Source organism: Malaclemys terrapin, chromosome 2 (assembly GCF_027887155.1).
Source record: "Malaclemys terrapin pileata isolate rMalTer1 chromosome 2, rMalTer1.hap1, whole genome shotgun sequence".
Taxonomy (NCBI): Eukaryota; Metazoa; Chordata; order Testudines; family Emydidae; genus Malaclemys; species Malaclemys terrapin.
In genome coordinates, this window is record NC_071506.1 from 221,559,423 (window position 1) to 221,586,017 (window position 26,595).

General features: G+C 40.8%; 1 protein-coding gene across 1 annotated transcript in view; it reads left to right on the plus strand.

The window, feature by feature from the left end:
* The window catches only part of TBC1D5 (TBC1 domain family member 5), a 286,376-nt gene that overhangs the window by 143,254 nt on the left and 116,527 nt on the right, over positions 1 to 26,595 (plus strand). Inside the window, exon 12 of the mRNA XM_054020011.1 lies at positions 6,821 to 6,963. Within this exon, the coding sequence (XP_053875986.1) occupies positions 6,821 to 6,963 (143 nt within the window). The remainder of the gene's footprint in view (positions 1 to 6,820; positions 6,964 to 26,595) is intronic.

Here is a 26,595-nt window from a genome sequence, read left to right on the forward strand (position 1 = left end):
ACAGACAGTTTGATAAGAAGTGTGAGAATACTTACAAGGGGAGATAGATTCAATGTTTGTAATGGCTCAGCCATTCCCAGTCCTTATTCAATCCTGAGTTGATTGTATCTAGTTTGCATATCAATTCCAGCTCAGCAGTCTCTCGTTGGAGTCTGTTTTTGAAGTTTTTCTGTTGTAAGATAGCCACCCGCAGGTCTGTCATTGAATGGCCAGACAGGTTAAAGTGTTCTCCCACTGATTTTTGAGTATTATGATTTCTGATGTCAGATTTGTGTCCATTAATTCTTTTGCGTAGAGACTATCCGGTTTGGCCAATGTACATGGCAGAGGGGCATTGCTGGCACATGATGGCATATATCACTTTGGTAGATGTGCAGGTGAACGAGCCCCTGATGGTATGGCTGATATGATTAGGTCCTATGATGATGTCACTTGAATAGATATGTGGACAGAGTTGGCATCGGGCTTTGTTACAAGGATAGGTTCCTGGGTCAGTGTTTTTGTTCAGTGATGTGTGGTTGCTGGTGAGTATTTGCTTTAGGTTGGGGGGGGTTGTCTGTAATCGAGGACAGGTCTGTCTCCCAAGATCTGTGAGAGTAAAGGATCATCTTTCAGGATAGGTTGTAGATATCTGATGATGCGCTGGAGAGGTTTTAGTTGGGCGCTGAAGGTGACAGCTAGTGGTGTTCTGTTATTTTCTTTGTTGGGCCTGTCTTGTAGGAGGTGACTTCTGGGTACTCGTCTGGCTCTGTCAATCTGTTTTTTCACTGTTTCATGCAGTGTTACGACTCATTTCAGTAACACCTCTTGTGTGAAAGGACCCATTAAGATTCCTGGTCAAAAAAATTGAATGGGGTTATGCTCCAGATATCCTTCCTTTGCTCTTTCTTTGTGTTGGTTGGAGATTGTTCCATCTCTCTGGGACAGTCTGTGTGAAATCCACAAACTGTGCAACTGCAGGGGCCTTAATAAACACAAGATTGATTAATATTGGAGACAGAAAACTAGAGAAACAGACTGTGTAACATACATCATCTGAAATGCTGCAAAAGATCATCTAGATGGGTGCCCTTAGTGACGTTACAAGAAAGTAAACAATATCTTGCATTTCTAAAAATGTCATCCATTCTGAATGAGCTTCTCTCTTTCTCCCCATTTTTGACAACCAGCAAGTCAGAGACAGCTTCTGGTACACCTCTACCCCGTTATAACGCTGTCCTCGGGAGCCAAAAAACCTTACCGCGTTATAGGTGAAACCACGTTATATCGAACTTGCTTTGATGTGCTGAAGCGCGCAGGGGAGCGCTGCTTTACCACGTTATATCCGAATTCATGTTATATCGGGCCGCGTTATATTGGGGTAGAGGTGTATTAAATGTCTTGACATATTCCCTGGTCTGTATTTCCTGGGATGCTTCAGTTAAACTTTTCAGGTTACTTTGCTCTTCCGCCTGCATTCTCATTCAGAAAGCTATTTACATACATGTACCCAGTGATTAAATGAATTGCATGTGAAATATCCCTCATGCATTGCAAATCCATCCAAAATTGTGCTCACTACTTGGGAGAAACTGTTTCAGTTTTGATTTTCCTTTACAGCGTAAAGTTCTTTTGAAGTTGTATATGCACAATAGTTATTACTCACTCTTGTTTCACATCTTATTTCCATACCATACTATACCTGAAAGGCTGTCTGCTGTTCATTCTAGCCTATTTGACCATGCTTTTACACGTTCAATTGTTCTAGCTAGGGGTGTAAACCTGAATGTAATTTGCTGTTTGTACTAAATCTGAGTTCAAAGAGAGGGCTTTCCACTTGTGTATAATTTTCTCAGTATCAATTCACCTGCAACATTAATTCTGGTGTTTCCTAATTTTTGAGGGTTTGATTTTGCAATCTTAACATTCTTTTAAGGTAAGTTTTTAGAGTGTAATTTCCTAAGTTTGTTTTTTTAAGTTAAATTGAAAATACAAATTACGTCATGTGGAACCATGCTGACAGCTCCCACCCCCAATCAGTCTCAGTGGATTTGGGATCTTCAGCTCCACAGCACAGTTCTCTACCCCTTGAGCTAACAGAGTGATTGATAGCAACAGCAGGCTCTTATCTTCTATGTGGACCTACCACTACAGAGGAATGACATGCACACTTTGCCAGTGTGTTTTACTGCTGTTTGTTAGTCAGCAATGGTATGTTCAGACTCAGGAAATCCTGAGTTCTTCTGCAAATTCTGTAGGGGAATTACAGCCCCTTCTGCTGCTGTCCTCCCACCCATCCTTCTCTTTGACTCCTGCCCTTTTCCCCACCTCATCACTGCTCTTAATCTCCCACATCTATGACTCATCTATTGCTTTTGTCTCCCCTTCCTTACTGGTTCCGTCTCATTACTCCTTATTCCCCAGGCGCCCCATACCTGTTCCTCTCCCCCTCTGCATTTGAGTCAGGTAACTTCCTCCTCCTGATCACTGTCTGGCCACCAGCAAGGGGAGCATTGAGAGCACAGGTGTCTTAGTTCCTATGCCTGACACCATAACAGCCCTGGACAATTGTGAGGAGCAGTTGCTCTGTGGGGATGGTGCATGTGCAGTCCAGCAGGCATGTAGGAATTGAGGGGATGGACCGTGTTCATTCCCGATGGAATCTTTAGAGAAATTTAGCTGGCAAATTAACAAGTCTCTACTGAGCATGTGTAAACTAAGATTTTTTTTCTGAGCCTTATAAATTGCCAGATTAGAGCACATATTCATGGAGATGGTGAACAGCAAATCCCTGACATCAGTGTGACCCATTGCCAAATTTCATGTCTCTTCTCTGACATATGGAGGCACTACAGCTGGTAAAACAAACAAGCAAACGTTAACATGGGCAAAACATTTTTTCTAAGTTTGTTCTTGCAAACAGCTAAACCACTTTATCAAAAACTTAGAAAAAAAGAAAAATTAGCCTGAGGCAGACACCCAATATGGAAAATTGCAGTCTGAGAATAAATTTGGAAAAGTTATAACTGGAAAACAGGGTCTTATACTGAAAAGTATTGGGCAATGGTAACCATAGGCGTTGCTCTCTTCACAGCATGTGATATATTGAAAGACTGGCATTAATCTTTAATATAAACACAAACCTTTACTAGCTCTGTTGCATGTGTAAAGCAATATTAAGTCTTGTCAATTCCTGCACTGAGATTATTTAGCAGCATGATCACTGCTTCAAACCTCCCTTCCAAAAAAGTCATAATTTTCTGAAATTCATCCGGTCTTACTAGTGCAGGCTAATGTAAGAGATCTCTTTTATATTTCTGTCTGATTGAGAAGGAGTCAGTCAGCTTGTACATAGCCTGTAGAGATGGGGCCAACATTTCACTCAAAAGTCAGAGTCTTGGTTTAAGAAAATCACCGTTAGCTCTTAGTTTGGGGATTCAGTGTTCTCAAAACTTTCAGTGACTATTTCTGGACTCTTGATTTAGCCCCAGCCAACTAATTTCAAGATGCCTGAAGAGTAGTCTCAGTGTTTGAAGTTAGGCTACACCCTTCCTACAAACATGGCTTCCCATCTATGCGTGTTCATCTGTCTTGCTCCAGTGTCTTCCTTTGTGCTGCACTAGCTTTCCATCACAACTACTCCCATTCTGTCACAGTTACCTCTACTTTCCTATCCCAACTCCTAAGGCTTATGTAGTTCTGGTCAGTAATTTTTAAAGATTTCGTTGCTCTTAATGAAGAAGGAAGACATATATACAGATAAAACCTAAATGCCAAATCAATAGCTAAAATAAAGTATCTGGCTTCTAAATGATACTACTTACAGAATTATCCAGTTAATCTTAATCAAAATGGTGGCAATCTTTATTTAAACCTGGTAAAGACTGGGTCATTCCCATAGTTAATAGATATACCAGAGGATTGATGTCCTTTGGTTTCTCTATTCTGTAAGGCCATTAATGAATCATTATCTCTTGCGAGTAATTACTGATCTCTTGAGAGTTGTGGTTTAATTATATAGGAATCATAAGTAGAAGCTAGGGTTAGGTATTCCAGAGGTAAATAGTAGTACTCTTGGATGGTTTATTGGTGCTTTAAAAATTCTGGACTTTTTGTTTTTGTAGAACTTAATTGCTAAGTAGGTCTGGTAAAATATGAATTATTGTATTATTGCACGTGATAAAAGGTACACTACTGTTTCAGTTACAATCTGCAGGTGTAACAAATATAAAGAAAGATTAACAAGGCAGACTAATAATTAAACCACAGCCAACCAACAAAGAGAAAAAGCGGTTATCCTGTCCAACGCTATCATTAAGTGCAACTTAAATTCTCTGTAAATATTTGTAAGATCCATAGAAGCATGTTAATTTTGAAGAAAACGCTCCAATGTAAAACTTGATTTCATTAAACTAAGTGTCCCTTTTTATGAATGTAAAGGCTCATGGAAATCATGCCATATGGCAACATGGTTCATAGGTGATAGGATCCTTGAGTTATGGATGCTATGAGCTAAATGTTACAGAAGAAGAGACAACAGTCACTATGCATGGGTTTACAGTGGTGTGAATTGTTTGCTCCCATTGGGACACAGGGGTTCAAATAATTAATGGTAGTATCATGGCTGCTAAAGAAGTCCAGTTGTTCTTCTGCACTCTATAACTGTGAAACATATCTCTGGAGACTGAGATTTAACTTTCCCAGGAGAAAATATAAAAGAGGAATAAAAGGAATGATTTCTGCTTGAGCAGAATAAACCTGCATCCACAAACGATTAACACTGCATAATGAAGTAGTAAAGAAGCAAAAGAGATTTCTAATAAAAGCCTAATAACAAATCCCATTACACCATGGTGTATATTTTCCCTTGAAGTGTATTAGAGTTTTATCAAACCTCCCGAATTAGATTTCAGTAGGTTGTGAGCAAAGTCAGTTCAAATGCTTCAAGCGTAGCTGAGTTTTCACTCCTAACAGCTTGTGCAACATGAAAGTTGTGGGTTTAAGGGTGGGAGGGTTTGTTACTGCAAGTAATAGGCTTCATACAGAGTTTGGGTAATGTTTGTGTCACCGTAGGATAATAGTTTCCTGTAGACTAGGCACTGTAGGGTAATGTGCCACTATATAGTAAAACACCTTATCCAGAACATTAAATGTGCTAGATTAGCCTTGCTTTGAGTTGATACAGTGGCTGTTTTGTTGCAACACCCAGCCCTAAAGATAGGATTTACAGAAAGTGGTAGAAATAGGGGAGGCAGTGCACATTTGATTTTAGTGGAGAGAAGAACATTGAACATTATAAAGTAAAAAGTTATACTAATTTTTATATTAACAAATAACAGATTGACAGAAGAGCACAGATGTAAGATAATTTTATATGCAAAGTTTAAATATTTTTATTTTAAAACTGTAATGTTCCTTATGGGGGAAAAAAATCTGCTTAGAGTTCTGCAAATTCTCTCTTCAACAAAGGTTTATTACTGTACAGTGGGTTAGCACTCATACATACAGTTCCACTAAAGGGAAAAAAAAATTGGAATGAAAGTTTTGAAAAGTGAATGAAATCTGATTCATAACCTGAGCTTTTTATGAGCTTTTTTTTACTAGGCACAGATTCATGCAGCAATTAAGTTGTTTTCCTAAATTTGTAATTGTAAAATGTGATTGGCTCACATTTGTGCAGAAATGAACTTCTGGTACAAGGCCCCCCCAAAAATTTGTTACTTTACAACTCCAATGAGATAAGGTACAACGGTTGTCAAATGTCAACTCCTGGAAGTAAGTTTAGTCTAGTTGTGAATTCTAGCTGCCTTTTAGTTCTATTTTTGTTACATAAGCTGCCAGCTTTAAAAAGTGGCTTAATTTGCTTAGAGGAAAATTATAATAAATCTCCCTTTTCGCTTCCCATCGACTAAAAGATTTTATGGTAAATAAAGTGTATATGCCAGTTAAGAATATAATTATTTCCTTATAAGCCCATTATGTAACCACTTCAAATGTAATACTACTATTACGTACCATTTGTGTAACATTTTATATTTTTTAAACAGCTGTAAAATGTTAATCCTTGCTACAGACCTGTGAGATAGGTCACTAGCATTAATATTCCTATTTTATGATGTGAAAACTGAAACCACAGAGTGACGAGTTCTTAGCTAACACTGCTATGCTCACAATGCACTGTCAGTGTTGACCAAATACTCCGTGTAATCTAGATAGATCTCCACATTTTGGTAAATATGAAAACACGTGTATATACAGCATGGAATGTGATTCTACTTGTTGAATTGTCTCTAAATTTTATTAAAATTGAAGTATACATACATAATCAAAACGGTATATATAACACATTTTTTTACATACCTGCAAACAGTGTAGTTACATAAAGGGAAGAGGTCCCTTTCTGTTAACTGCAATCCAATCCATAGTGATTCATTTATCTGGACTTTTTGGAGGTTTAAATGAACCACTGGCTTCATCCTGCTGCTTAGCTCTTCCAGACCTACTTGAATGATATTTTCTCACCCTCTTTTTAAATTATTAATTTAAATGTACAAGATTATGATATGCAGACTGGTATAAGATTTCTCACTGTGTCCCACATGCACAATAACATTTTAGTCAATTAAAACTTTTGAAGTCCTTAATGTATTTCTTCCTATAACTGTTAGGATATATAACAGCGCTTCCCAAAATAAAATTCTCAATAAAAAGATTGTCAAATAACTCAATGCTTTTTAAAATTCCACATTGTTTCAGATCATGTCTGATCTTATGATAAATTTGTTGACTTAATAATATTTGTAATTATTTCTACTGAATGTATGTGTTGGTTTTTTTCTAGGCGATGGGTAAGGCTCCTATTTGGACGAGAATTCCCACTCCAGGACCTTCTTGTTGTCTGGGATGCTTTATTTGCTGACAGCATCACCCTGGATTTAGTTGACTACATTTTTGTAGCCATGTTATTGTATATTAGAGATGCCTGTAAGTATCAATTATCTTATGATCTTTTTTTTTTAAAGTGCAATCCCAGTTTTTAAAAGAAAAAGGGTGGAGAGCATCAGAAATTTCTGAATTTCATTTTGAAAGTGTTTTGTGTAATTGAAAATTACTTAAAATGCTAACTACAGTAGGAGCCCCTTGTTACCAAATGTGGTCTGATATATTCATGAAAGTCATTGAATGTTGGAGTTAAAACCAAGGTTTGTTTTCCAAATAGTATTATCTTTTTTATACAGAGTTGTGAATTGCATATATAAAGCAGAGTTATACAGATATGTGCAGAGCTCCACCTTCTGACAAAGCTGACATACTGAAAAAGTCTCCCTTTGTGGAAATATCTCTATGCTGTTCTCATTCATATGAGGAATAGAGAATGCTAAAGGCAATGATCATTTAAGACAACTAATCATAATTTTCTAACATATATATTTAAGAAAATTTACATATGGAGATAAAATCACGTATATGTTATGTTTATTCTATGGGGGTATATTATTTAAATAACAAATGACTTAAAATTATTTTAACACACACTTCTGAGATTTGCCCAATGGTGAAATCTGTATTGTGCTAATAATGTGCAGTAGATACATCTGAATGTTAGGCTGGGACAGGTAAGAACATAAAAAGTTAAAGTTAACACTCCATTCTTAACTTCTATCTTTGTGAATGGGGGAAAAAGACACTAAATGATTGATTAAGGAGCTCTTATTTATAAACCAGAACATATTTCTAGTCATTACAAATGTAAGATTCTGTTTTTTTTAAAAGGACAACACAAATCACACCTTTCCATAATGAGATGTATTTATGTTGTAAAATATGTATCACTTTTTATTATAGAGTCAAGGTAGGTGAGGTAATGTCTTCTATTGGACCAATTTCTGCTGGTGAGAGAGAAAGATACTTTCAAGCTCTGTGTGGCTCAACAGCGTGTCTCTCATACCAACAGAAGTTGGTTCAGTAAAAGATATTACCTCACCCACCTTGTCTCTCAGATTCAGAGACGGACACCGCTACAATAACACTATACAAATTTTATAGTGCACTCGTGAAAATTTTACACATGTCCATTACCATTAGTTTATAATAATACTTTAGTTCCAACAAAATCTAGGACACACAGTTCCAAACACATCTATGCGTGCTATTTTAGGGTCCAATTCTGCAGATTCTTATGCGTGTGCTTTATACATGCACTAGTTCCACTGACTGTTGTGGGACTACTTGTGTACGTAAAGTTAATCGTGTATAAGCACTAGCAGAATAGGGACCTTAGATTCTTCATGATGATGCTGCCACTGAACTCATTGTAGCAGTTTTAAAATGCCAGTTTCTGTTTGAGAATGACTTGATTCAAAGCTATGATAGTCTATAAAAGTAAATCTGACTGTTGTTCAGATGCATTAAGCGGAAGTAGTCTTGAAAATTTTGTTGGAAAAATGTAGTAACAGATTTTTTAAAAAATCAATATTTTATTTATTACTAAAAAAGGATGGTGTGGGAAAGTGGTTGGTGCATACTTTTGGTTTCTTGCAAACTTAGACACGAGCACTGGTATGAAGTAGCTATGAACTGAAATAGTGTTCTGAGAATCAGTATGGAATCAGCATATCAGGCTCCTCTTTTACTTTTCAGTTCTCATGACTAGTACAGCCACTATAAGTAGCTTTTACAAATGGGAGCTAGTTTGCCAAAGCCAGATATACTGAATTTGTAATTGATGGCAGGGCACCTTTGCTGTTTAAGGAAACATAAATATAAAAATAAATAACTTACACTCATGTAGACATTTTTAATTATTTTTAAGCTTACGAAGGTGGTACAGCAATGTAGCCAGATATAAGTACAGAATACACTGTCAAACTCAGACTCAAAATAAGTATGGAGGCTTATCACATTTTTTGACTTTAGGGAGAAAGAGTGTCTGTGGATCAATACTCAGTATGCTTTTACAGTTTTCAGCAATTTTTTTATCATTGCTAGTAACTGAGCTTTGAGGAGAAAACAAAATATTTTAGGATACCAATTTCTGTTCTGAAATTTTTTCAAGCAAATGTGGAAAAACTTCCATTTGAAGTATTAATCTGTTAGGGTTTTGTTTTGTTTTAATTAAAAATACCCAATAATAATTACCCATCCTTTAAATGAATGGACTGGAAAGTTTGAAATTTAGAACTCTATAAATTTTAAACAATGAGAGTTAATATTAGAAGTTCTTAAACAAACTGAATTATTGCAAAGCCAACCACAATCTATGATAAAGCTGTAATAATGACAAGATTTTCATGTATAAAGTAGTTCTTAAATACTGTGCATGTTAGATTTTTTAAAATATTTTGTTTGTTTTTTGTTCTTGCTGCCATACATACAGTATTTTATTTTCTTGCTCTCAAGAGCATGGCTTCAAGAAACTCTATTTCTGCTATAATTTTATCCTTTATTTTAAAAATAGACTAGATATGAAGTAAAACATTTAGATTGTTACATATAGTACCTATGAAAAATGTGGTTGTAATGACATGATCATTCAGAAGATTACAAATATTTAAGCATGTTCATGAAGTTCCGATTCTCAAACCTGCTCTGCACAGATGCACCTCTGTACACATGCAAAGCCCCATCAGTCCATGAGAGTCTGCACAGGCTGGCAGAGCCCACAGTTAATGTCCAATTTCAGGATCAAGGCCTAATGCATTTTTGTGGTCATAAAAATTATCTGCCATTTTGTGGAAAAATTCATGCACAACATCAAAGGTATTTTCCTATTTGTTAAATCTTGGATCTGAAGGATGCACATACTCTTTTCTTATGTTAGAGCAGGGGTAGGCAACCTATGGCACATATGCCAAAGGTGGCACGCGAGCTGATTTTCAGTGGCACTCACACTGTGCCTGGGTCCTTGCCACCGGTCCGGGGAGCTCTGCATTTTAATTTAATTTTAAATGAAGCTTCTTAAACATTTAAAAAACCTTATTTACTTTACTTACAACAGTAGTTGAGTTATATATTATAGACTTATATAGAGAGACCTTCTAAAAATGTTAAAATGTATTACTGGCATGCAAAACCTTAAATTAGAGTGAATAAATGAAGACTCAGCACACCACTTCTGAAAGGTTGCCGACCCCTGTGTTAGAGCATGGAAATATAGCGTCTCTATGAACAGTAGCTGACGAGTTCGGAAAGGAGGACATTTATTTCATGGGGGGTTTTTTCACTGCACAAATGTGCAACTGTAGTACCACTGCATATTTTTGTATTTCAGAAAAAAAATACCAGAAAATACAGCACTGAAATATCTTTTCTTTCAAGGAAAAAACAGAGAGGCTGCTAATGTTTCACATATTTGTCTGATGTGAGGCCATTGTCAGTACATCAGCATTTGACAGTTGCTGAATAGACAAAATGACTGCTTTTCTATTTGTACAGTTTGTTTCTGCTTTAAAACCAGATATGTCCATTATTATTATTATTGCATGCCCAAAAGTGTGCTGGGTACTTTGCAGAAGTAAATGAGCCACAGTCCCGGCTCTGAAGAGTTTACTTAGTATTTTTGTGATATCTGTTATACAACAAGATGTTCAGGAAGTTATATTTACTTCAACTAAATGGCTACTCTATTACATAATTTTTCTTAAATAGAAGGGAGAATTAGTATCATCATTCCTGTGTTGGGACTCCATGTGGATGCAGGAAGTCAGACTAGATGATCATGATGGTCCCTTCTAACCTTAAAAGTCTGAGGACTGGACAGTGTCAAACAATACACTCCTAATCATCACTTGGCTGGCAAGAAATGAAAACTTGATCACAGACAGGCACAGTTAATCCACAGACCCCTGCCTCTGCCCATGGTTGGTTACTGGGTCAGGGGTAAACTGGATCTTTAATGGAGGAGCACCAGAGAAAAATCTATTTCATACTTCTGTGAGCACAGAATGACCAGTGTTCATTAAGATTACAATAGATGCCTTATCCATTCACTCTGGAGGGAAGTTTATCTACACCACATCCCCATCACCAGCAATAGGAAAGATCCTGACCAAGTTTTTGAAAAATAGAGGTTTCATTTTCTTAATTAGCCATCTGTTGTCCTAGACAAATATGGTGTCCATTCCATTTGCGGTTGGCGGTGATCATCATGAAAACCTTATAACATCAGATGATTCTGAACCCAGACTTCCTTTATCCTGACATTGCCTAGTCCCCAAGGATTCACTAATGTTGCATAATATTAACAGCCGGAATGTAACCAACTATGCTTCCTTCTCTTTATATTATTTTATTTATCTTCAAATTTTGATACATTTTGTTCTTATTTTGGGGTGTCTTATTCCCCACATTTCATATTTTTACAAGCTTTGTGGTTCATCAATCCCTAATAGAGAAGAATCACTCTTCTATCAAATGCTTATTTATTTCCAACTATTCAGAACCTGATCTTGGAGATGTTACCAACACTGAATTGTTGGAAAATTAGACCTTTTGTGTGCACCCACATCAGTTTTTCCGCACAGCGTTTATAAAGATCTTTAGTATGCAATCATGTTACAGACTCATATGAGTTGAACATTCCATACAATTTAAAATAACTAGATACAAAGGGAGACCGTTAACTGACTTCTTGATATCATCAGTTGGATTGAGCTGGTTCATTAAGGTCATCAAACAGGTGCTTTTACTGAGACTGCCATTTTGTTCTCCAGTATGTTAAGATCTAGTCCTTCTGGTTGCTAAGAAAACTTTCAGAATGTTAGCTGAGTATAGATTGGCTACAGACTGGAACATTAGTACTGAAAGATATGAACTGCCCCTAATTCTATAACTCAGCCATAGTTAAGATGGAGACTAGTTTACTGTTTAGCAGATGATTTGTCTAAGTGCTCTAAAATCCACATATTTACTTGGATTGTCTTGAAATTTGCTGTGCCTCGTGGGAATCCAGGATAGTTGTCCTAATTTGAGTTTGTTTAATCCAATGGTTCGTGAGTTATACGTGTAATCAAGGCTTATGTAATCAAAATGTTACAGTTCTTTTAACTTCTCTTAACACTCATTTGGGGATCAAACTATAGCTTGATTTTTACCCAACAACTCAATAGATCTCAGCGAGTGCCTTGCATCCACTATTCCTTTTGAAGAAGCATTATTTTAATTGTTATTCAGGGTAAAATTTGGACCTACAAAGTGTCTAGGGTCAAGACCCTTGTACATATGTAGCAGGACTGAGGCTCTGTTGAAAGCGCGAGTGTTTGCAGATAGTCGGATATCAGAATAAGTTGATACGCTAAGTAAGATGGCCATTGAACCTGAGCAGCACCATGTGCGTCCTACTTTTTGAGAATGTGTGTTGTGCACATTAGTTGCTCTCTGGATACGTTCTGCAGAACTTACTTCTGGAAATTTTGCCCTGTGAACAAAGTTTCTGGTTTAGGAGTCAATACATCAAAGTTCGCTAAAATCCACATGCATGCTCCGATTTTACTTTAGAAGTATCATCAAGGAAAATAGCATTAATTAAATAGAAGGAAGATGAAGGACACTAGTCTTCTACAGCAGCATTAAGGTAATGTAATCGTGCCATATGCTCCTCACCCATTTGCTGAACCAATGAGATTGAATGTGACCAAACCAAAGCAAGTAGCTGGACCTCTCATCCCATTCAGCATGGTCAAAGTGGTTGCTGAGCATCAGGAAAGTATCCATAATGGAAAACTCTGTTCTAAGGACAGGTATTAGGTTGACATTGACTGTGATGCCAGGATACTGTGATCAGTCAAAACAGTAATTTGTTTATTTTGAAAAATAAACACAGAAAACAAATTTCAGCATTCTAAAATAACAAACCCCAGATAGTATTTTCCCCACAAACTGCTATAAAATAATCAAGTAGTGCAGAAACTACAAGAACATTGAAAAACGGTGCTCTAACCCAAAAGACAGAATTTTTTAGACCTTTTTTCACCTCTATTAAAATGGAAATGCTGGTGTCTCCTTAACTCAGCCCCTGCTACTGCCCTGCAACTTCAATCCTACCTTCTTGGAGTGATCTCCCAGCTTGCCTTGACAGATATTGTAGCACTCTGTCTTTCCAGATCAAGCACTGTGGAGATGTAGCATAAGGATATAGCGGGAGAAACAGTCAGACCTTGTCCTCATTAAGGCAAAAGTCACATTTAGGGCAGACTGAACAAGCATCATCTCTCCTATTCTTGACTGGCCCAGAGTACCTAGATGTCACTACATGTTGACTTTTGTCCTAAGGATTCCCTCTGGAACATTGTGTATCTCTGACCTGTAGTGCACTGACCTCATGTATGTTACCAGATTGCTCTGAATCCCCATAGCAAGAATAGACTATTGTGTTTCTCTACTTATACAACACACACAAATGACTACAGAAATGAGTCGTCCATGATCCCTTTGAGAGCAGATGCACCTCTCCTTATATCACAGTGTGATCTGTGGCAAACTGCTACAAAGTAATCTCTGCACCAGTCAATACAGCTGTTCCTAGCACAGTGAAGGGCAGCTGGAGTGCATAAAAAAAAGAGAAAATACAGTTCTGTGGACTCAACATTCCCATATAAAATGCCACATATACTTAGTCATGCCTCATGTCTGCTTATTGTTGGACAGGCTGGGCTAAAACATACCTCTATATATCCCCAGTGGCCCTTGCCAAGTCCAGGGGGCAGAGATAAGATTACAGGGCAGGGCTGGTATGCAGTTTAACTTGGTGGTATTTGGTTTTCAGAAGGTTAAGTATAGATGCACTTGATGTTCTGGAAGGGTACAAGAAATGGACAGTCAACTGTAACTATTAAGGAAGATTTTGGGCAGTGAATTTATTTCAATATTCTGAAAACAACAAGGAGTCTGGTGGCACCTTAAAGACTAACAGATTTATTTTGGCATAAGCTTTCGTGGGTAAAAACCTCACTTCTTCAGATGCATAGAGTGAAAGTTACAGATGCAGGCATTATATACTGACACATGGAGAGCAGGGAGTTACTTCGCAAGTGGAGAACCAGTGTTGACAGGGCCAATTCAATCAGGGTGGTTGTAGTCCACTCCCAATAATGAGGAGGTGTCAATTCCAGGAGAGGAAAAGCTGCTTCTGTAATGAGCCAGCCAGTCCCTATTCAAGCCCAGATTAATGGTGTTAAATTTGCAAATGAATTTTAGTTCTGCTGTTTCTCTTTGAAGTCTGTTTCTGAAGTTTTTTTGTTCAATGATAGTGACTTTTAAATCTGTAATAGAATGACCAGGGAGATTGAAGTGTTCACTTACTGGCTTTTGTATGTTACCATTCCTGATGTCCGATTTGTGTCCATTTATTCTTTTGCGGAGGGACTGTCCGGTTTGGCCAATGTACATGGCAGAGGGGCATTGCTGGCACATGATGGCATATATAACATTAGTAGATGCGCAGGTGAATGAGCCTTTGATGGCGTGGCTGATGTGGTTGGGTCCTCTGATGGTGTCGCCAGAGTAGATATGGGGACAGAGTAGGCAACGAGGTTTGCTAAAGGGATTGGTTCCTGGGTTGGTGTTTCTGTGGTGTGGTGTGTAGTTCCTGGTGAGTATTTGCTTCAGGTTGAGGGGTTGTCTGTAAGCAAGGACTGGCCTGCCTCCCAAGGTCTGTGAGACTGAGGGATCATTTTCCAGGATAGGTTGTAGAGCGTGGATAATGCGCTGGAGAGGTTTTAGCTGGGGGCTGTATGTGATGGCCAATGGTGTTCTGTTGTTGTCCTTGTTGAGCCTGTCCTATAGTAGGTGATTTCTGGGTACCCGTCTTGCTCTGTCAATCTGTTTCCTCACTTCCCCAGGTGGGTATTGTAGTTTTAAGAATGCTTGATAAAGATCTTGTAGGTGTTTGTCTCTGTCTTAAGGCTTGGCTGTAGACGATGGATCGTGTGATGTGTCTTGGATGGAAGCTGGAGGCATGTAGGTACGTATAGCGGTCAGTAGGTTTCCGGTATAGGGTGGTGTTTATGTGACCATCACTTATTTGCACTGTAGTGTCCAGAAAGTGGATCTCTTGTGTGGACTGTTCCAGGCTGAGGTTGATGGTGGGGTGGAAATTGTTGAAGTCCAGGTGGAATTCTTCAAGGGCCTCCTTTCCGTGGGTCTATATGATAAAGATGGCATCAATGTAGCGCAAGTAGAGGGGGGGCACTAGGGGATGAGAGCTGAGGAAGCGTTGTTCTAAGTCAGCCATAAAAATGTTGGCATACAGTGGGGCCATGCGAGTACCTATAGCAGTGCCACTGACTTGAAGGTATAAGTTGTCCCCAAATCTGAAGTGGTTGTGGGTAAGGACAGTGCACATAAGACTCCTTGTTGTTTTTGTAGATACAGACTAACACGGCTACCCACTGATACTTTTCAATATTGTGGTATCTACTGGGCCTAATGCTGATTTAAATGTTAACATTAACTATTTCGCTGCTGATCAAAGTGTGTAAGAAATGATAGATATGACTGTACTATGAAGATCTGTACAATCTAGTGTTTGAAACCAAGAGTGGGTGATGCTTAGAAGATACCACCACTTACAGTTTTTTCCAAGCTGACCCATGGAGCCAGTAAGTCAGGGGGAAGAGAGAGATGAACCCAGGGTGATATCCAACCCCTGCTAATAGGGAGCTGTCCCACATAGCCAGGCTAGCATCTAAGCACCACCAAGGGAAGCCAAGACCAAGGACCACAGCAGGGTATCTGAGCCCCACTAAGAGGGCATCAAGCCCATGTTTCTCAGCAGACAGCCTGAGTCTTAAAATATGTTTAAAAGCTATTGCACCTATCCTCGCTTCAACAAGAACATTGACTATTTCTTACTAGGTAATATGATCATCCTGTCTGTCAAGTTCAGTTTCTGTAAAAGGGACAGTGGTATCCAGAGGTTCTACAGCATCCAGTGTCACTACTGTTACTCTAATAGGTATGTTGATGAAAAGCCCTGATGCACAACCAAAGGAATTTCACACCCAAACATGCTTGTGAGTCAGATTTAATAGTCCTGGTGACCTCTTTCCTTCTGAGAAAAAGTTACGTGCATCTGGTGTTACCTCTTCATCAGGAAGGCACAACTAACTGTGTGTCCAGACAACACAGAATTGTTAACCTGTATTTATTCTGATACGACTACCTACAGAAGATCTGCCAAGTTGAATTAATCAAGGCTCTCCTTCTTGAAGATGAGGTTTAATATGTCTTTCAGAAGGTTCCAGCTGGTTCTGTAAAAAGGCTGCTAAAGAGATAAAGGACATCAAAGTGTTTAGAGGAGGGTGTGTCTGTTTTCCTTTGGAGCCATTGAGACAGATCACTATCACTCAAATAAGGCAGCTTTCATAAAGACAAGATGCTGCATTCTGTAGTGAACAGAATTTCCAGAAGCCATAAACCACACGACAAAAACCATCTCTGACAGTTTAATATTATCTATATTTTCTCATGCTGAAGAATGCTCAACATCTGTCAGTTTTTCTCTTTTTGCTTTTTTCAGGTACTGATCATTGGCAAACTTTCTTTCTCTCCTTGCTTAATATTTAGGATACAGGTTGCAATTCTTTCTACAGCTTATCTAATTGTTATCTAATTTTGCATTTTGCAACTCCTATTCAGCATGCTTGGGAAGGCTGTAAAATATGTAAACACAAGTAAATTTGCCCTTTCAGGAAAATTCATACATATTTTGCAAGCAGTCATAAAAATGTAAAAATATTTCCAGTTCGTAGACTAGCGAATTTTTGTACCATTCGAATAATGATGTTCTGCAGAAACTTTTGCTGTTTGTACCAGAACCCTGCTTTCAAATGAATGCTGTCCTTTAAGCTAAACTGAATTGGAAAACAGATTAAATTAAAACTTGTAGGCCTTATGTTAAAGTCTTTTACTAGTCAAACCAATGCTGCTAGTTCAGACAAGATCCAGATAAGAAAAAAGTTTTATAGCACGAGTTTAACATTATTAATTTCAATGCATTGAATTCTTATCTGTCTCCCCAAATTTTTTCAACAATGTTCAACTCTTCTCCAAAGGTGGTTCATCTTTGCCTTTTTATGCAAATTTCCCAGGTGATTCTCTTTAAGTCAAGGGGAGTTCGATTGGACTGTAAAGTAGGAAGCTTTTAAAAAATCTATTCTGAAGGAGTTCATTTGAATTAGACTGGAAGTGATAAAAGTAATAGCCACTTTTTATAATGTTAAGATTATGTACAGTTGCAGCTTTGTTTGACAAATTGTATCATATAATGAAAACAATTCAGTACAAGGACCAACCATTATAGAAAGGCTAACAAATTGCTCATTCCAAATACTAATACTGGATTTCCTAATATCCAAAGATTGTCATAATGGGTTATTTTATGCATCAGAAACATACTGACCATAAGGAAAAATCTTTCCTTTTTTCCCTATAGCTGCCCTCTCAACTATAGGGTTCACTCCCTCCTAGACAGAACAGCCAAAAAAGAGCCTGTGGCAAACATCTGCCAGACCATCTTTCTGGATGTCTTTCATTATATTTCAAAAGACTGTACAAGTGCCATAGCATGCTACTGTGCTTGGTTATCCCTAAGACTGTCCTTTCTGCCTCTTGTCACAGACATTTCTAGATTTTCCCCTCATCTGGGATATGCCATCCTCTGATTTGTAGTAACACAGAGAATTAGAGGAACCCAGAAGCAAGATTATCTCTGAGTTAGCTGTTTATCCTTTCTGGAACAAGCCTTCTATATTACAATATACTATATACTTTCCTCCATATTGGGGCGACCCTTCTTTTTCAGTACTTATTTTTATCCTTGTGAAAAGTTAGCTTTTCCACAACACACTAGGTTTATTTCTGTTACTTGCTGGTGGGCCTTAGCGGCATTCCAAATCTTTGTAAGTCTCTCTAGAAACTATTTCAACTTATTTTTCACAAAAGAAAATAGGAAAAAAGTAAAAACAAGAATTGATCCTATGTACTGAATTTGAAAAAATTTTCCCTGAGGAAAGTTTGCAGTCATCGTCCAGACAAAAGTATAGTGCATTTCTACTATTGTATTTAGTTTTTAACTTGTTCCATATTTAGCAGTGTTTCACTTTGTCCCTTCTTTTCTTTGCATGTTTTTTACTGTTCTCACTTTTGCCTTTGAAATGTTATGTTACTTGACTACTATTTCAGTTTCCCAAGAATCTCTTCATAGGATGTAGTGTTGTTTAGTGCGTAAATAAGAGGATTGTGAGCCCGAACTCCTAGGTTTTACTCCTGGCTATCCCACTGGCTTGCTGTGTGGTCTCAGGGAAGTCACACAATCCTTCTCTGTTAACTCTTCTTTTAAACGCTTATTAGAGTACTTTTTTACTGTACCTCATTGGCATATCTTAGTTGATATTACAATTCGCCTGAAGTCTGTTGATGATGTAGATTGTGATGGGTTGGATCACAGAAACCCCCTTGGGAGGTGCCACCCGATGTGCAAAGACTACCCCTGCTCCTGTTTTCCCTGCCAGCTCAGGACTCCAGCACCCTGTCTTGCTGAGCCAGCCACTCCTGTCTGGCTCTAACACAGATCCAGGGTCTGAATCACTTGTCCCAAAGCTGCAAGTTTACCTGAAAACAGTTCACAGTAGTATGCTTGTCTTTAGCACTCAGATGCCCAACTCCCAATGGGGTCTAAACCCAGATAAATCCGTTTTACCCTGCATAAAGCTTATGCAGGGCAAACTCATAAATTGTTCGCCCTCTATAACACTGATAGAGAGAGATGCACAGCTGTTTGCTCCCCCAGGTATTAATACATACGCTGAGTAAATTACTAAATAAAAAGTGATTTTATTAAATACAGACAGTAGGATTTAGGTGGTTCAAAGTAGTAACAGACAGAACAAAGTAAGTCACCAAGCAAAATAAAATAAAATGCGCAAATCTATGCCTAATCAAACTGAATACAGATAATTTCCTCACCAGTTCCAGAGTGCTCCCTTTTACAGGCTAATCTCCTTTTAGCCTGGGTCCAGCAATCACTCACACCCCCTGTAGTTACTGTCCTTTGTTTCAGTCTCCTTCAAGTATCTTGGGGGGGGGGGGTGGAGAGGCTCCTTCTTTAGCCAGCTGAAGACAAAATGGAGGGGTCTCCCACGGATTTAAATAGACTCTCTCTTGTGGGTGGAGATCCCCCTCCTCCCTCCTATGCAAAGTCCAGCTCCAAGATGGAGTTCTGGGGTCACCTGGGCAAGTCACATGTCCCTGCATGACTCAGTCTTTACAGGCTGAAGCCATTGTCCACATGGTATCTTGCATGTCTCCAGGAAGACTTCTTATGTGGATTGGAGCATTCCAAGATGCATTGTTCCCCAAGTGTTTCCTGATCAGGTACTTAACCTGGTGAATTCCTTCCTAAAGAAGCTGACCAAATGCCTCACAGAGCTTACTTAGAAATCAAGCAAGCATACAGCCCAAATTCTTAACCTCAAGTGGAAAATGATATATATGTACAAATAGGATGAATAGATATAGTAGACAATAACCTTTACGGAGATATGTCACGTGGCACAGGCGGCACAAAACATATTTCAGTTATATCATACATACATTTATAAACGCCCCCCCATAAAGCCTTATGGGGTACACTGTCACACCCTCCCCCTGAACTTACTGCCAGAGACTTGGACACTGTTCATGGTGGAGGCAGTATACCTAAAGTTCCTCTTTTCTGGACAGGGCATCTGCTACCTAAAGTTCCTCTTTTCTGGACAGGGCATCTGCTACCCAGTTCTCCTTTCCTTTAATATGAGTAATCTCCATGTCAAACTCCTGTAGGACCAGGCTCCAGCGTAGCAGTTTGGAGTTGGTGCCCTTAGTTCGGTGGAGCCATACTAAAGGTGAATGGTCAGTTAGAATTCTGAACCTCCTATTAAAAAGGTAAGGTCTTAATTGTTTGACGGCCCACACAATGGCATAGCATTCCTTCTCTATGACAGAGTAATTCTGTTCGGCCGGGGACAGTTTTTTGCTAAGGAAGGCAATGGGATGCTTCTTACTGTCTTCCCCTGTCTGCATCAGCACAGCACCCAACCCTGTGTCTGACGCGTCAGTGCACAACTCAAAAGGCTTTTCGAAGTCAGGGCTGGCCAACACAGGCTTCGCAGACAGGAGTGCTTTTACCTTGTTGAAGCCTTTTTGGCATGCCTCTGACCAAATGACCTTATTAGGTTGGTGCTTTTTACATAAGTCCGTGATTGGGGACACAACGTCACTGAACCCCACCACAAACCTCCTGTAATAGTTTGCCAAGCCTATGAAGGATTGGACTTGCCTTTTAGTCTGGGGTACAGGCCATTTCACAATGGCTTCCACCTTAAGAGGGTCGGGGGATATTTTACCCCCCCCTACCCAGTGCCCCAGATAAGGGACTTTGGCTGCCCCTATCTTGCACTTGGAGGGCTTCACAGTTAGCCCAGCCTCTTTGAGCTTTGATAGCACGACTTGCAGGTGCTCTCTGTGGTCACCCCAGGTGTTGCTGAATACAGCAATGTCATCTATATATGCCCTAGCATAATGCTGTAAGCCATTTAACACTCTGTTGACCAGTCTCTGGAAGGTGGCACCTGCATTTACCAGACCAAAAGGTAACACTGTAAATTCATAGAGCCCTATGTCCGTGATAAAAGCTGATTTTTGTTGTGCCTCCCCCTCCAGAGGGATCTGCCAGTAACCTTTGGTCAGATCAAAGGTACTAAGGTACTTGGCTTGGCTCAGCACATCCAGCATGTCATCAATTCTTGGCATGGGGTATGCATCTGTTACAGTGACAGCATTGAGTTTTCTATAGTCTACACAAAATCTAACGGTGCCATCTCTTTTGGGGACCAAGACCACAGGGGAAGCCCATGCACTGTCAGAATCCTTAATTACCCCCAAGTCCAACATGCTTTGTATCTCAGCCTGAATTTGCTCCTTCACCTTGCCGGTGGCCCTATAAGGCCTGGAAGGAGGAGGTTGAGCCCCTTTCGTGAGGATCCTATGGGACAGCAAGTGCGTCCTCCCTGGTTTGTTGGAAAATACCTCACTGTACTTCTGCAGTGTTGACAACGCTTCCCTCCTTTCAAGTGGTGTCAGCTCACTACAGATTTCTATACTTTCAAGGGACGACCCGTCTTGGCATTCAGCCATCAGATCAGTGAGCGGGTATGCCTCAGTTTCCCCTTCGACACAACAGATCATGTTTACCTCGGCCACTCTGCTGTGATAAGCCTTGAGTCTGTTTACATGTACCAATTGGGGTACCGCACCATCCAGGGGCTTTTTAACTTTATAAGTGTCCTCATTCGCCACTTCAACCACTTCAAAGGGCCCCTCCCAGGAGTTTTGCATCTTGAACTTTTTGGCAGGGCCGAGTACCATGACCAAATCTCCTACATCAAAAGTGCGTTTACAAGTATTTTTATCATACCACGCCTTTTGCTTGGCCTGACTGCTCTGGAGGTTGTTTTGTACAATCTCCATCATGTCTTTCAACTCCCTCCTGAACCTCTGGACATACTCAGTCACGGGTTCCTCCCTTACCGTGTTGCATCCTTCCCAGGTATCCCTGATGAGATCAAGGGGTCCTCTCACTTTCCTCCCATACAGAAGGTCAAATGGGGAAAAGCCTGTGGACTCTTGGGGTACCTCCCTGTAGGCATACAGCAGGAACGGTAATAGTTCATCCCAACTTTGGCCCCTCTTTTTGGCATATATCCCCAGCATGGATTTTAGGGTCCCATTGAATCTTTCCACCAGCCCATTGACCTGGGGTTGGTAGGGGGCCGTCTTAAGCTGTTTCACTCCACACACCTTCCATAGCTCATTGAACAACTGCGACATAAAGTTTGCCCCCCGATCAGACAAAATCTCCTTAGGGAAGCCCACTCTGCTGAATATGGTGAGCAGAGCTCTTGCTACTGTCTCGGCTTCTATGTTAGACAGTGCAATTGCCTCAGGGTACCGAGTGGCAAAGTCTACTACCACCAAGATATACTTGTTCCCTCTCCGAGTGGGGCGTGGCATAGGACCCACTATGTCTATTGCCACTCTTTGGAATGCCTCCTGGATGATGGGCAAGGGACGCAGTGGAGCCTTCTGGGGTCCCCCCGGCTTCTTCCTCTCCTGACACACTGCATAAGTCCTACAATAATCCCTCACATCATTCTGTATCCCTGGCCAGTAGAAATTCCTCCTCAGCCTGTCATATGTCCTCTGTACCCCCGAGTGACCAGCAAAGGGACTGTCATGCGCTACCAGCACTAATTCCCCCCGGTGTTGGCTGGGTACAACCAACTGCTTATAGGGTTGACCGGGACCCTGGTTTTTACCTACAGGGGCCTGCCTGTACAGTTTCCCGTCCTCTTCAAAAAAACTTCTCCCCCACCCTCCCTTCCTGGAGTTCCCTCCGAGATACACTCTCTTATACTTTCAAGGGAGGGGTCCGCCCTTTGTCTAGCTGCAAATTCCTGACAGATAACCCTTGAGATAGCGTCCCCATCCCTGGGCACTGACTGCATCTCCCCTGCCCCCACCCCTGGGAGCCTGTTATCCTCAGCCAGACAGAGGCCTGGCTCTGTCTCTCCCATATTTGGAAGTACCCCACCTCCCTGCACTGTCTTGTCACTGAGACCTTCCCCCAACTCCTCTATGGGTTCCAAGATCCCCGCCCCATCCCTGGGGGCTCCCTCTGAGTCACCCACTACCATGTTCCCTGGGGCAGGAGGGGTTAGTTGTTCAGCTGCATCAGACCTACAGTCATCAGCCGGAACAGCCTCCACCTCACAGCCTTTCTTCATGCTGCGAGTTACCACACTAACAGTCCTAGTTCTGCTGAAAAAATCATTTCCCAGCAACATGTCCGCGGGGATGTCCTCGAGCATCCCCACCAGTAAATCTCTTTCCATACCTTCCCATTCCACATGAACCTTAGCCAGGGGTACAGGGAACCTCTGCTGCCCCACCCCCTTAATGTGGGTCGTCTGCCCAGTCAGGACACTAGCATCTGGGACCACACTCGGTCGAACCAGAGAGAACTGAGCCACCGTATCCCTCCATCCCAGACACTCCATGCCATCAATCTTGACGACCTTGATGTGTTCTCTGTCCGCTTCACCAGGCCCCATGTCCACCAAGCTGGTGTGATAAGAGGTGGGGGTACCCTCTGGGGCCTCAGGGCTGAAGGCAACCGAGCTAACATGGGACAAGGGAGGTTTACTCTCCTTCAATTTGGGACAGCTACTCCTCAGGTGCCCTGGGGAATTGCAGTGAAAGCACCTTCTGGGATCCCCTGCTTGTGTAGGAAATTTGGGACGAGTAACAGGAGAATGGGGAGGTGACTGCCCAGGCTCCTTTTTCCCAGACCCAGGGGTAAAACGGTGATTCTGCTTTCCCCCAACCTTATACCCCTCCGCCAGTGGTTTATGTTTGATCGCAGCTTGGGCCTGTTCATAAGAGTCAGCATACTCAGCTAATTCACCCACTGCATTTACCTTTTTGTCCCACAAATACTGTTTTACCTCATCACTGCACATATTCAGGAAGTGTTCCTGAGTAACCAGATCACACATCCCTTCAAAGCTGGTAATGCCTCTCCCCTGCACCCATTTATCTACCAAATCTCTCATTTCATTGGCATAAGCCACATTACTTAATCCAGATCCCCTCTTAAGGCTCCTGAATTTAACCCTGTAGGTTTCAGGTGTAACCTGAAACTGTTTCAAAACCAGTTCCTTAAATTTACCATAGTTTGAAGCATCATCAATAGGCATCTTATTGAATATGTCCAGAGCTCTGCCAGTCAATTTTGCTATCAATGTGGTCATCTTCTGATCTTCAGGGATGGCATGGAGGGTGCACAGTCTCTCAAAGGTGATGAAATATTCGGCGATATCGCTGGACTCGTCATACTGTGGACATAGTCGCTCCCATTTGTGGCTTTTTGGGGAAGTGGAGCCAGCAGGGGGAGGGTTTCGTCTCCCCGACTCCATAACAGCCAGTTCATGTTTCCGGGCCTCCCTCTGGGCTTCCATAACCCTCTCGTGGGCAGCTGCCTCTGCCTCCATAGCCCTCTTGTGGGCAGCCTCTTCCCTTGCATGTTCTGCCTCCATGGCACTAATTTCTAATTGTCTTAGTTCCAGCCGTCTCTTATGTTCACTTTCTCTCTCTTTTGCTTCCAACCTGGCCAGCTTTAGTTTAATAGCAGCGTCACTGGTACTCATTGTCCTGCTTTCTTGTGCTGGGCTACAACCCCTGTGCAGTTCACTGAAACTGAGATGCACTCAGCTCAGGGGATTCTTAGTTAACAGAGAGCTTCCTTTTCTGTCCCTACTTCCCTTGCCCGAAATTAGCAAACAGAAAATAACAAACCAGTAACCACTTTGTCTGTTCTCCAGCCACCACACTTAAAACTCACTTAAAATCACTACCAGTATCTCAAAGCAATCAGCTGTGCACAGACCCTGCTCGCTGCGCCACTGTGACAGGTTGGATCACAGAAACCCCCTTGGGAGGTGCCACCCGATGTGCAAAGACTACCCCTGCTCCTGTTTTCCCTGCCAGCTCAGGACTCCAGCACCCTGTCTTGCTGAGCCAGCCACTCCTGTCTGGCTCTAACACAGATCCAGGGTCTGAATCACTTGTCCCAAAGCTGCAAGTTTACCTGAAAACAGTTCACAGTAGTATGCTTGTCTTTAGCACTCAGATGCCCAACTCCCAATGGGGTCTAAACCCAGATAAATCCGTTTTACCCTGCATAAAGCTTATGCAGGGCAAACTCATAAATTGTTCGCCCTCTATAACACTGATAGAGAGATATGCACAGCTGTTTGCTCCCCCAGGTATTAATACATACTCTGAGTAAATTACTAAATAAAAAGTGATTTTATTAAATACAGACAGTAGGATTTAGGTGGTTCAAAGTAGTAACAGACAGAACAAAGTAAGTCACCAAGCAAAATAAAATAAAATGCGCAAATCTATGCCTAATCAAACTGAATACAGATAATTTCCTCACCAGTTCCAGAGTGCTCCCTTTTACAGGCTAATCTCCTTTTAGCCTGGGTCCAGCAATCACTCACACCCCCTGTAGTTACTGTCCTTTGTTTCAGTCTCCTTCAAGTATCTTGGGGGGGGGGGTGGAGAGGCTCCTTCTTTAGCCAGCTGAAGACAAAATGGAGGGGTCTCCCACGGATTTAAATAGACTCTCTCTTGTGGGTGGAGATCCCCCTCCTCCCTCCTATGCAAAGTCCAGCTCCAAGATGGAGTTCTGGGGTCACCTGGGCAAGTCACATGTCCCTGCATGACTCAGTCTTTACAGGCTGAAGCCATTGTCCACATGGTATCTTGCATGTCTCCAGGAAGACTTCTCATGTGGATTGGAGCATTCCAAGATGCATTGTTCCCCAAGTGTTTCCTGATCAGGTACTTAACCTGGTGAATTCCTTCCTAAAGAAGCTGACCAAATGCCTCACAGAGCTTACTTAGAAATCAAGCAAGCATACAGCCCAAATTCTTAACCTCAAGTGGAAAATGATATATATGTACAAATAGGATGAATAGATATAGTAGACCATAACCTTTACGGAGATATGTCACGTGGCACAGGCGGCACAAAACATATTTCAGTTATATCATACATACATTTATAAACGCCCCCCCATAAAGCCTTATGGGGTACACTGTCACAGATTTCATGGCAAAGGCAAATTGATAAGAGGGTTTTTGAAAAAAAAGTAAATCTATGCTACCACAATGACCAGCTGAGATGGAAATTGGATAGTTCTTGTAATGGGGACATGGACTTTGGTGTTTCCTCCAGATGTTACTCCTGATCAAGCTCTCTTTTATGGAAATGTTACTGTCACCTACCCTGATATGATAATGAACTCTAACAGCTTGGTTTTGATAAGCAGAGCAGGTGAGAAATATGGTGAGACTTCTCTGGACAGTAGGGAGAGGCTGTCAGGTTGTCCAGGGAATTATCATACCTAGATTTGTAAGTATGTAAGGGGTTCTTTTCTTCTGCTTGTAAGTTAAGGGGAATATACCTCATTGGGATTTACAAAGTTTTCAGATGAGGTTTGCTAGGCAAACCATTTCTTTTGTTTCAATATCATTTTCTCTCTACTTTTAATAAATCTTTTTTAAGAAGACCACAGTTGTATAGGATAACTCACATACTTGGCCCCAAAGAAACATGAACCTATCAGTCTCCCTAAGGAGAGTAGCTGAAGGGAATTTCAGCAACCTAACTTTTTATTCAGAGTCTTGGTCAGACGGGGTCCGGGCAGAGGTGTTCTCTCCCATTAAGATATCTTGCAAAAGACTGGAGGCAATTGAGTACAAGGGGAGACGCCTAACGACCAAGGAGAAGATGTGAGTGAGTGGGGGGTGGGGGTGAATGACAAAGGCACTTCCAGATCCATGTATGACAGACCCTATACTATATAAATGAAAAGTGTTTATACTGCTGAAGAGCCTACCCTTCTATTCTATTCTAAATCCGTTTTTATACAGCTCTCCTCACAGTAATGTCTAAGCACCTTCCAATAGTGCACATCTGTCATATGTTGTTTGTTCTCTCATCCTTTCCCC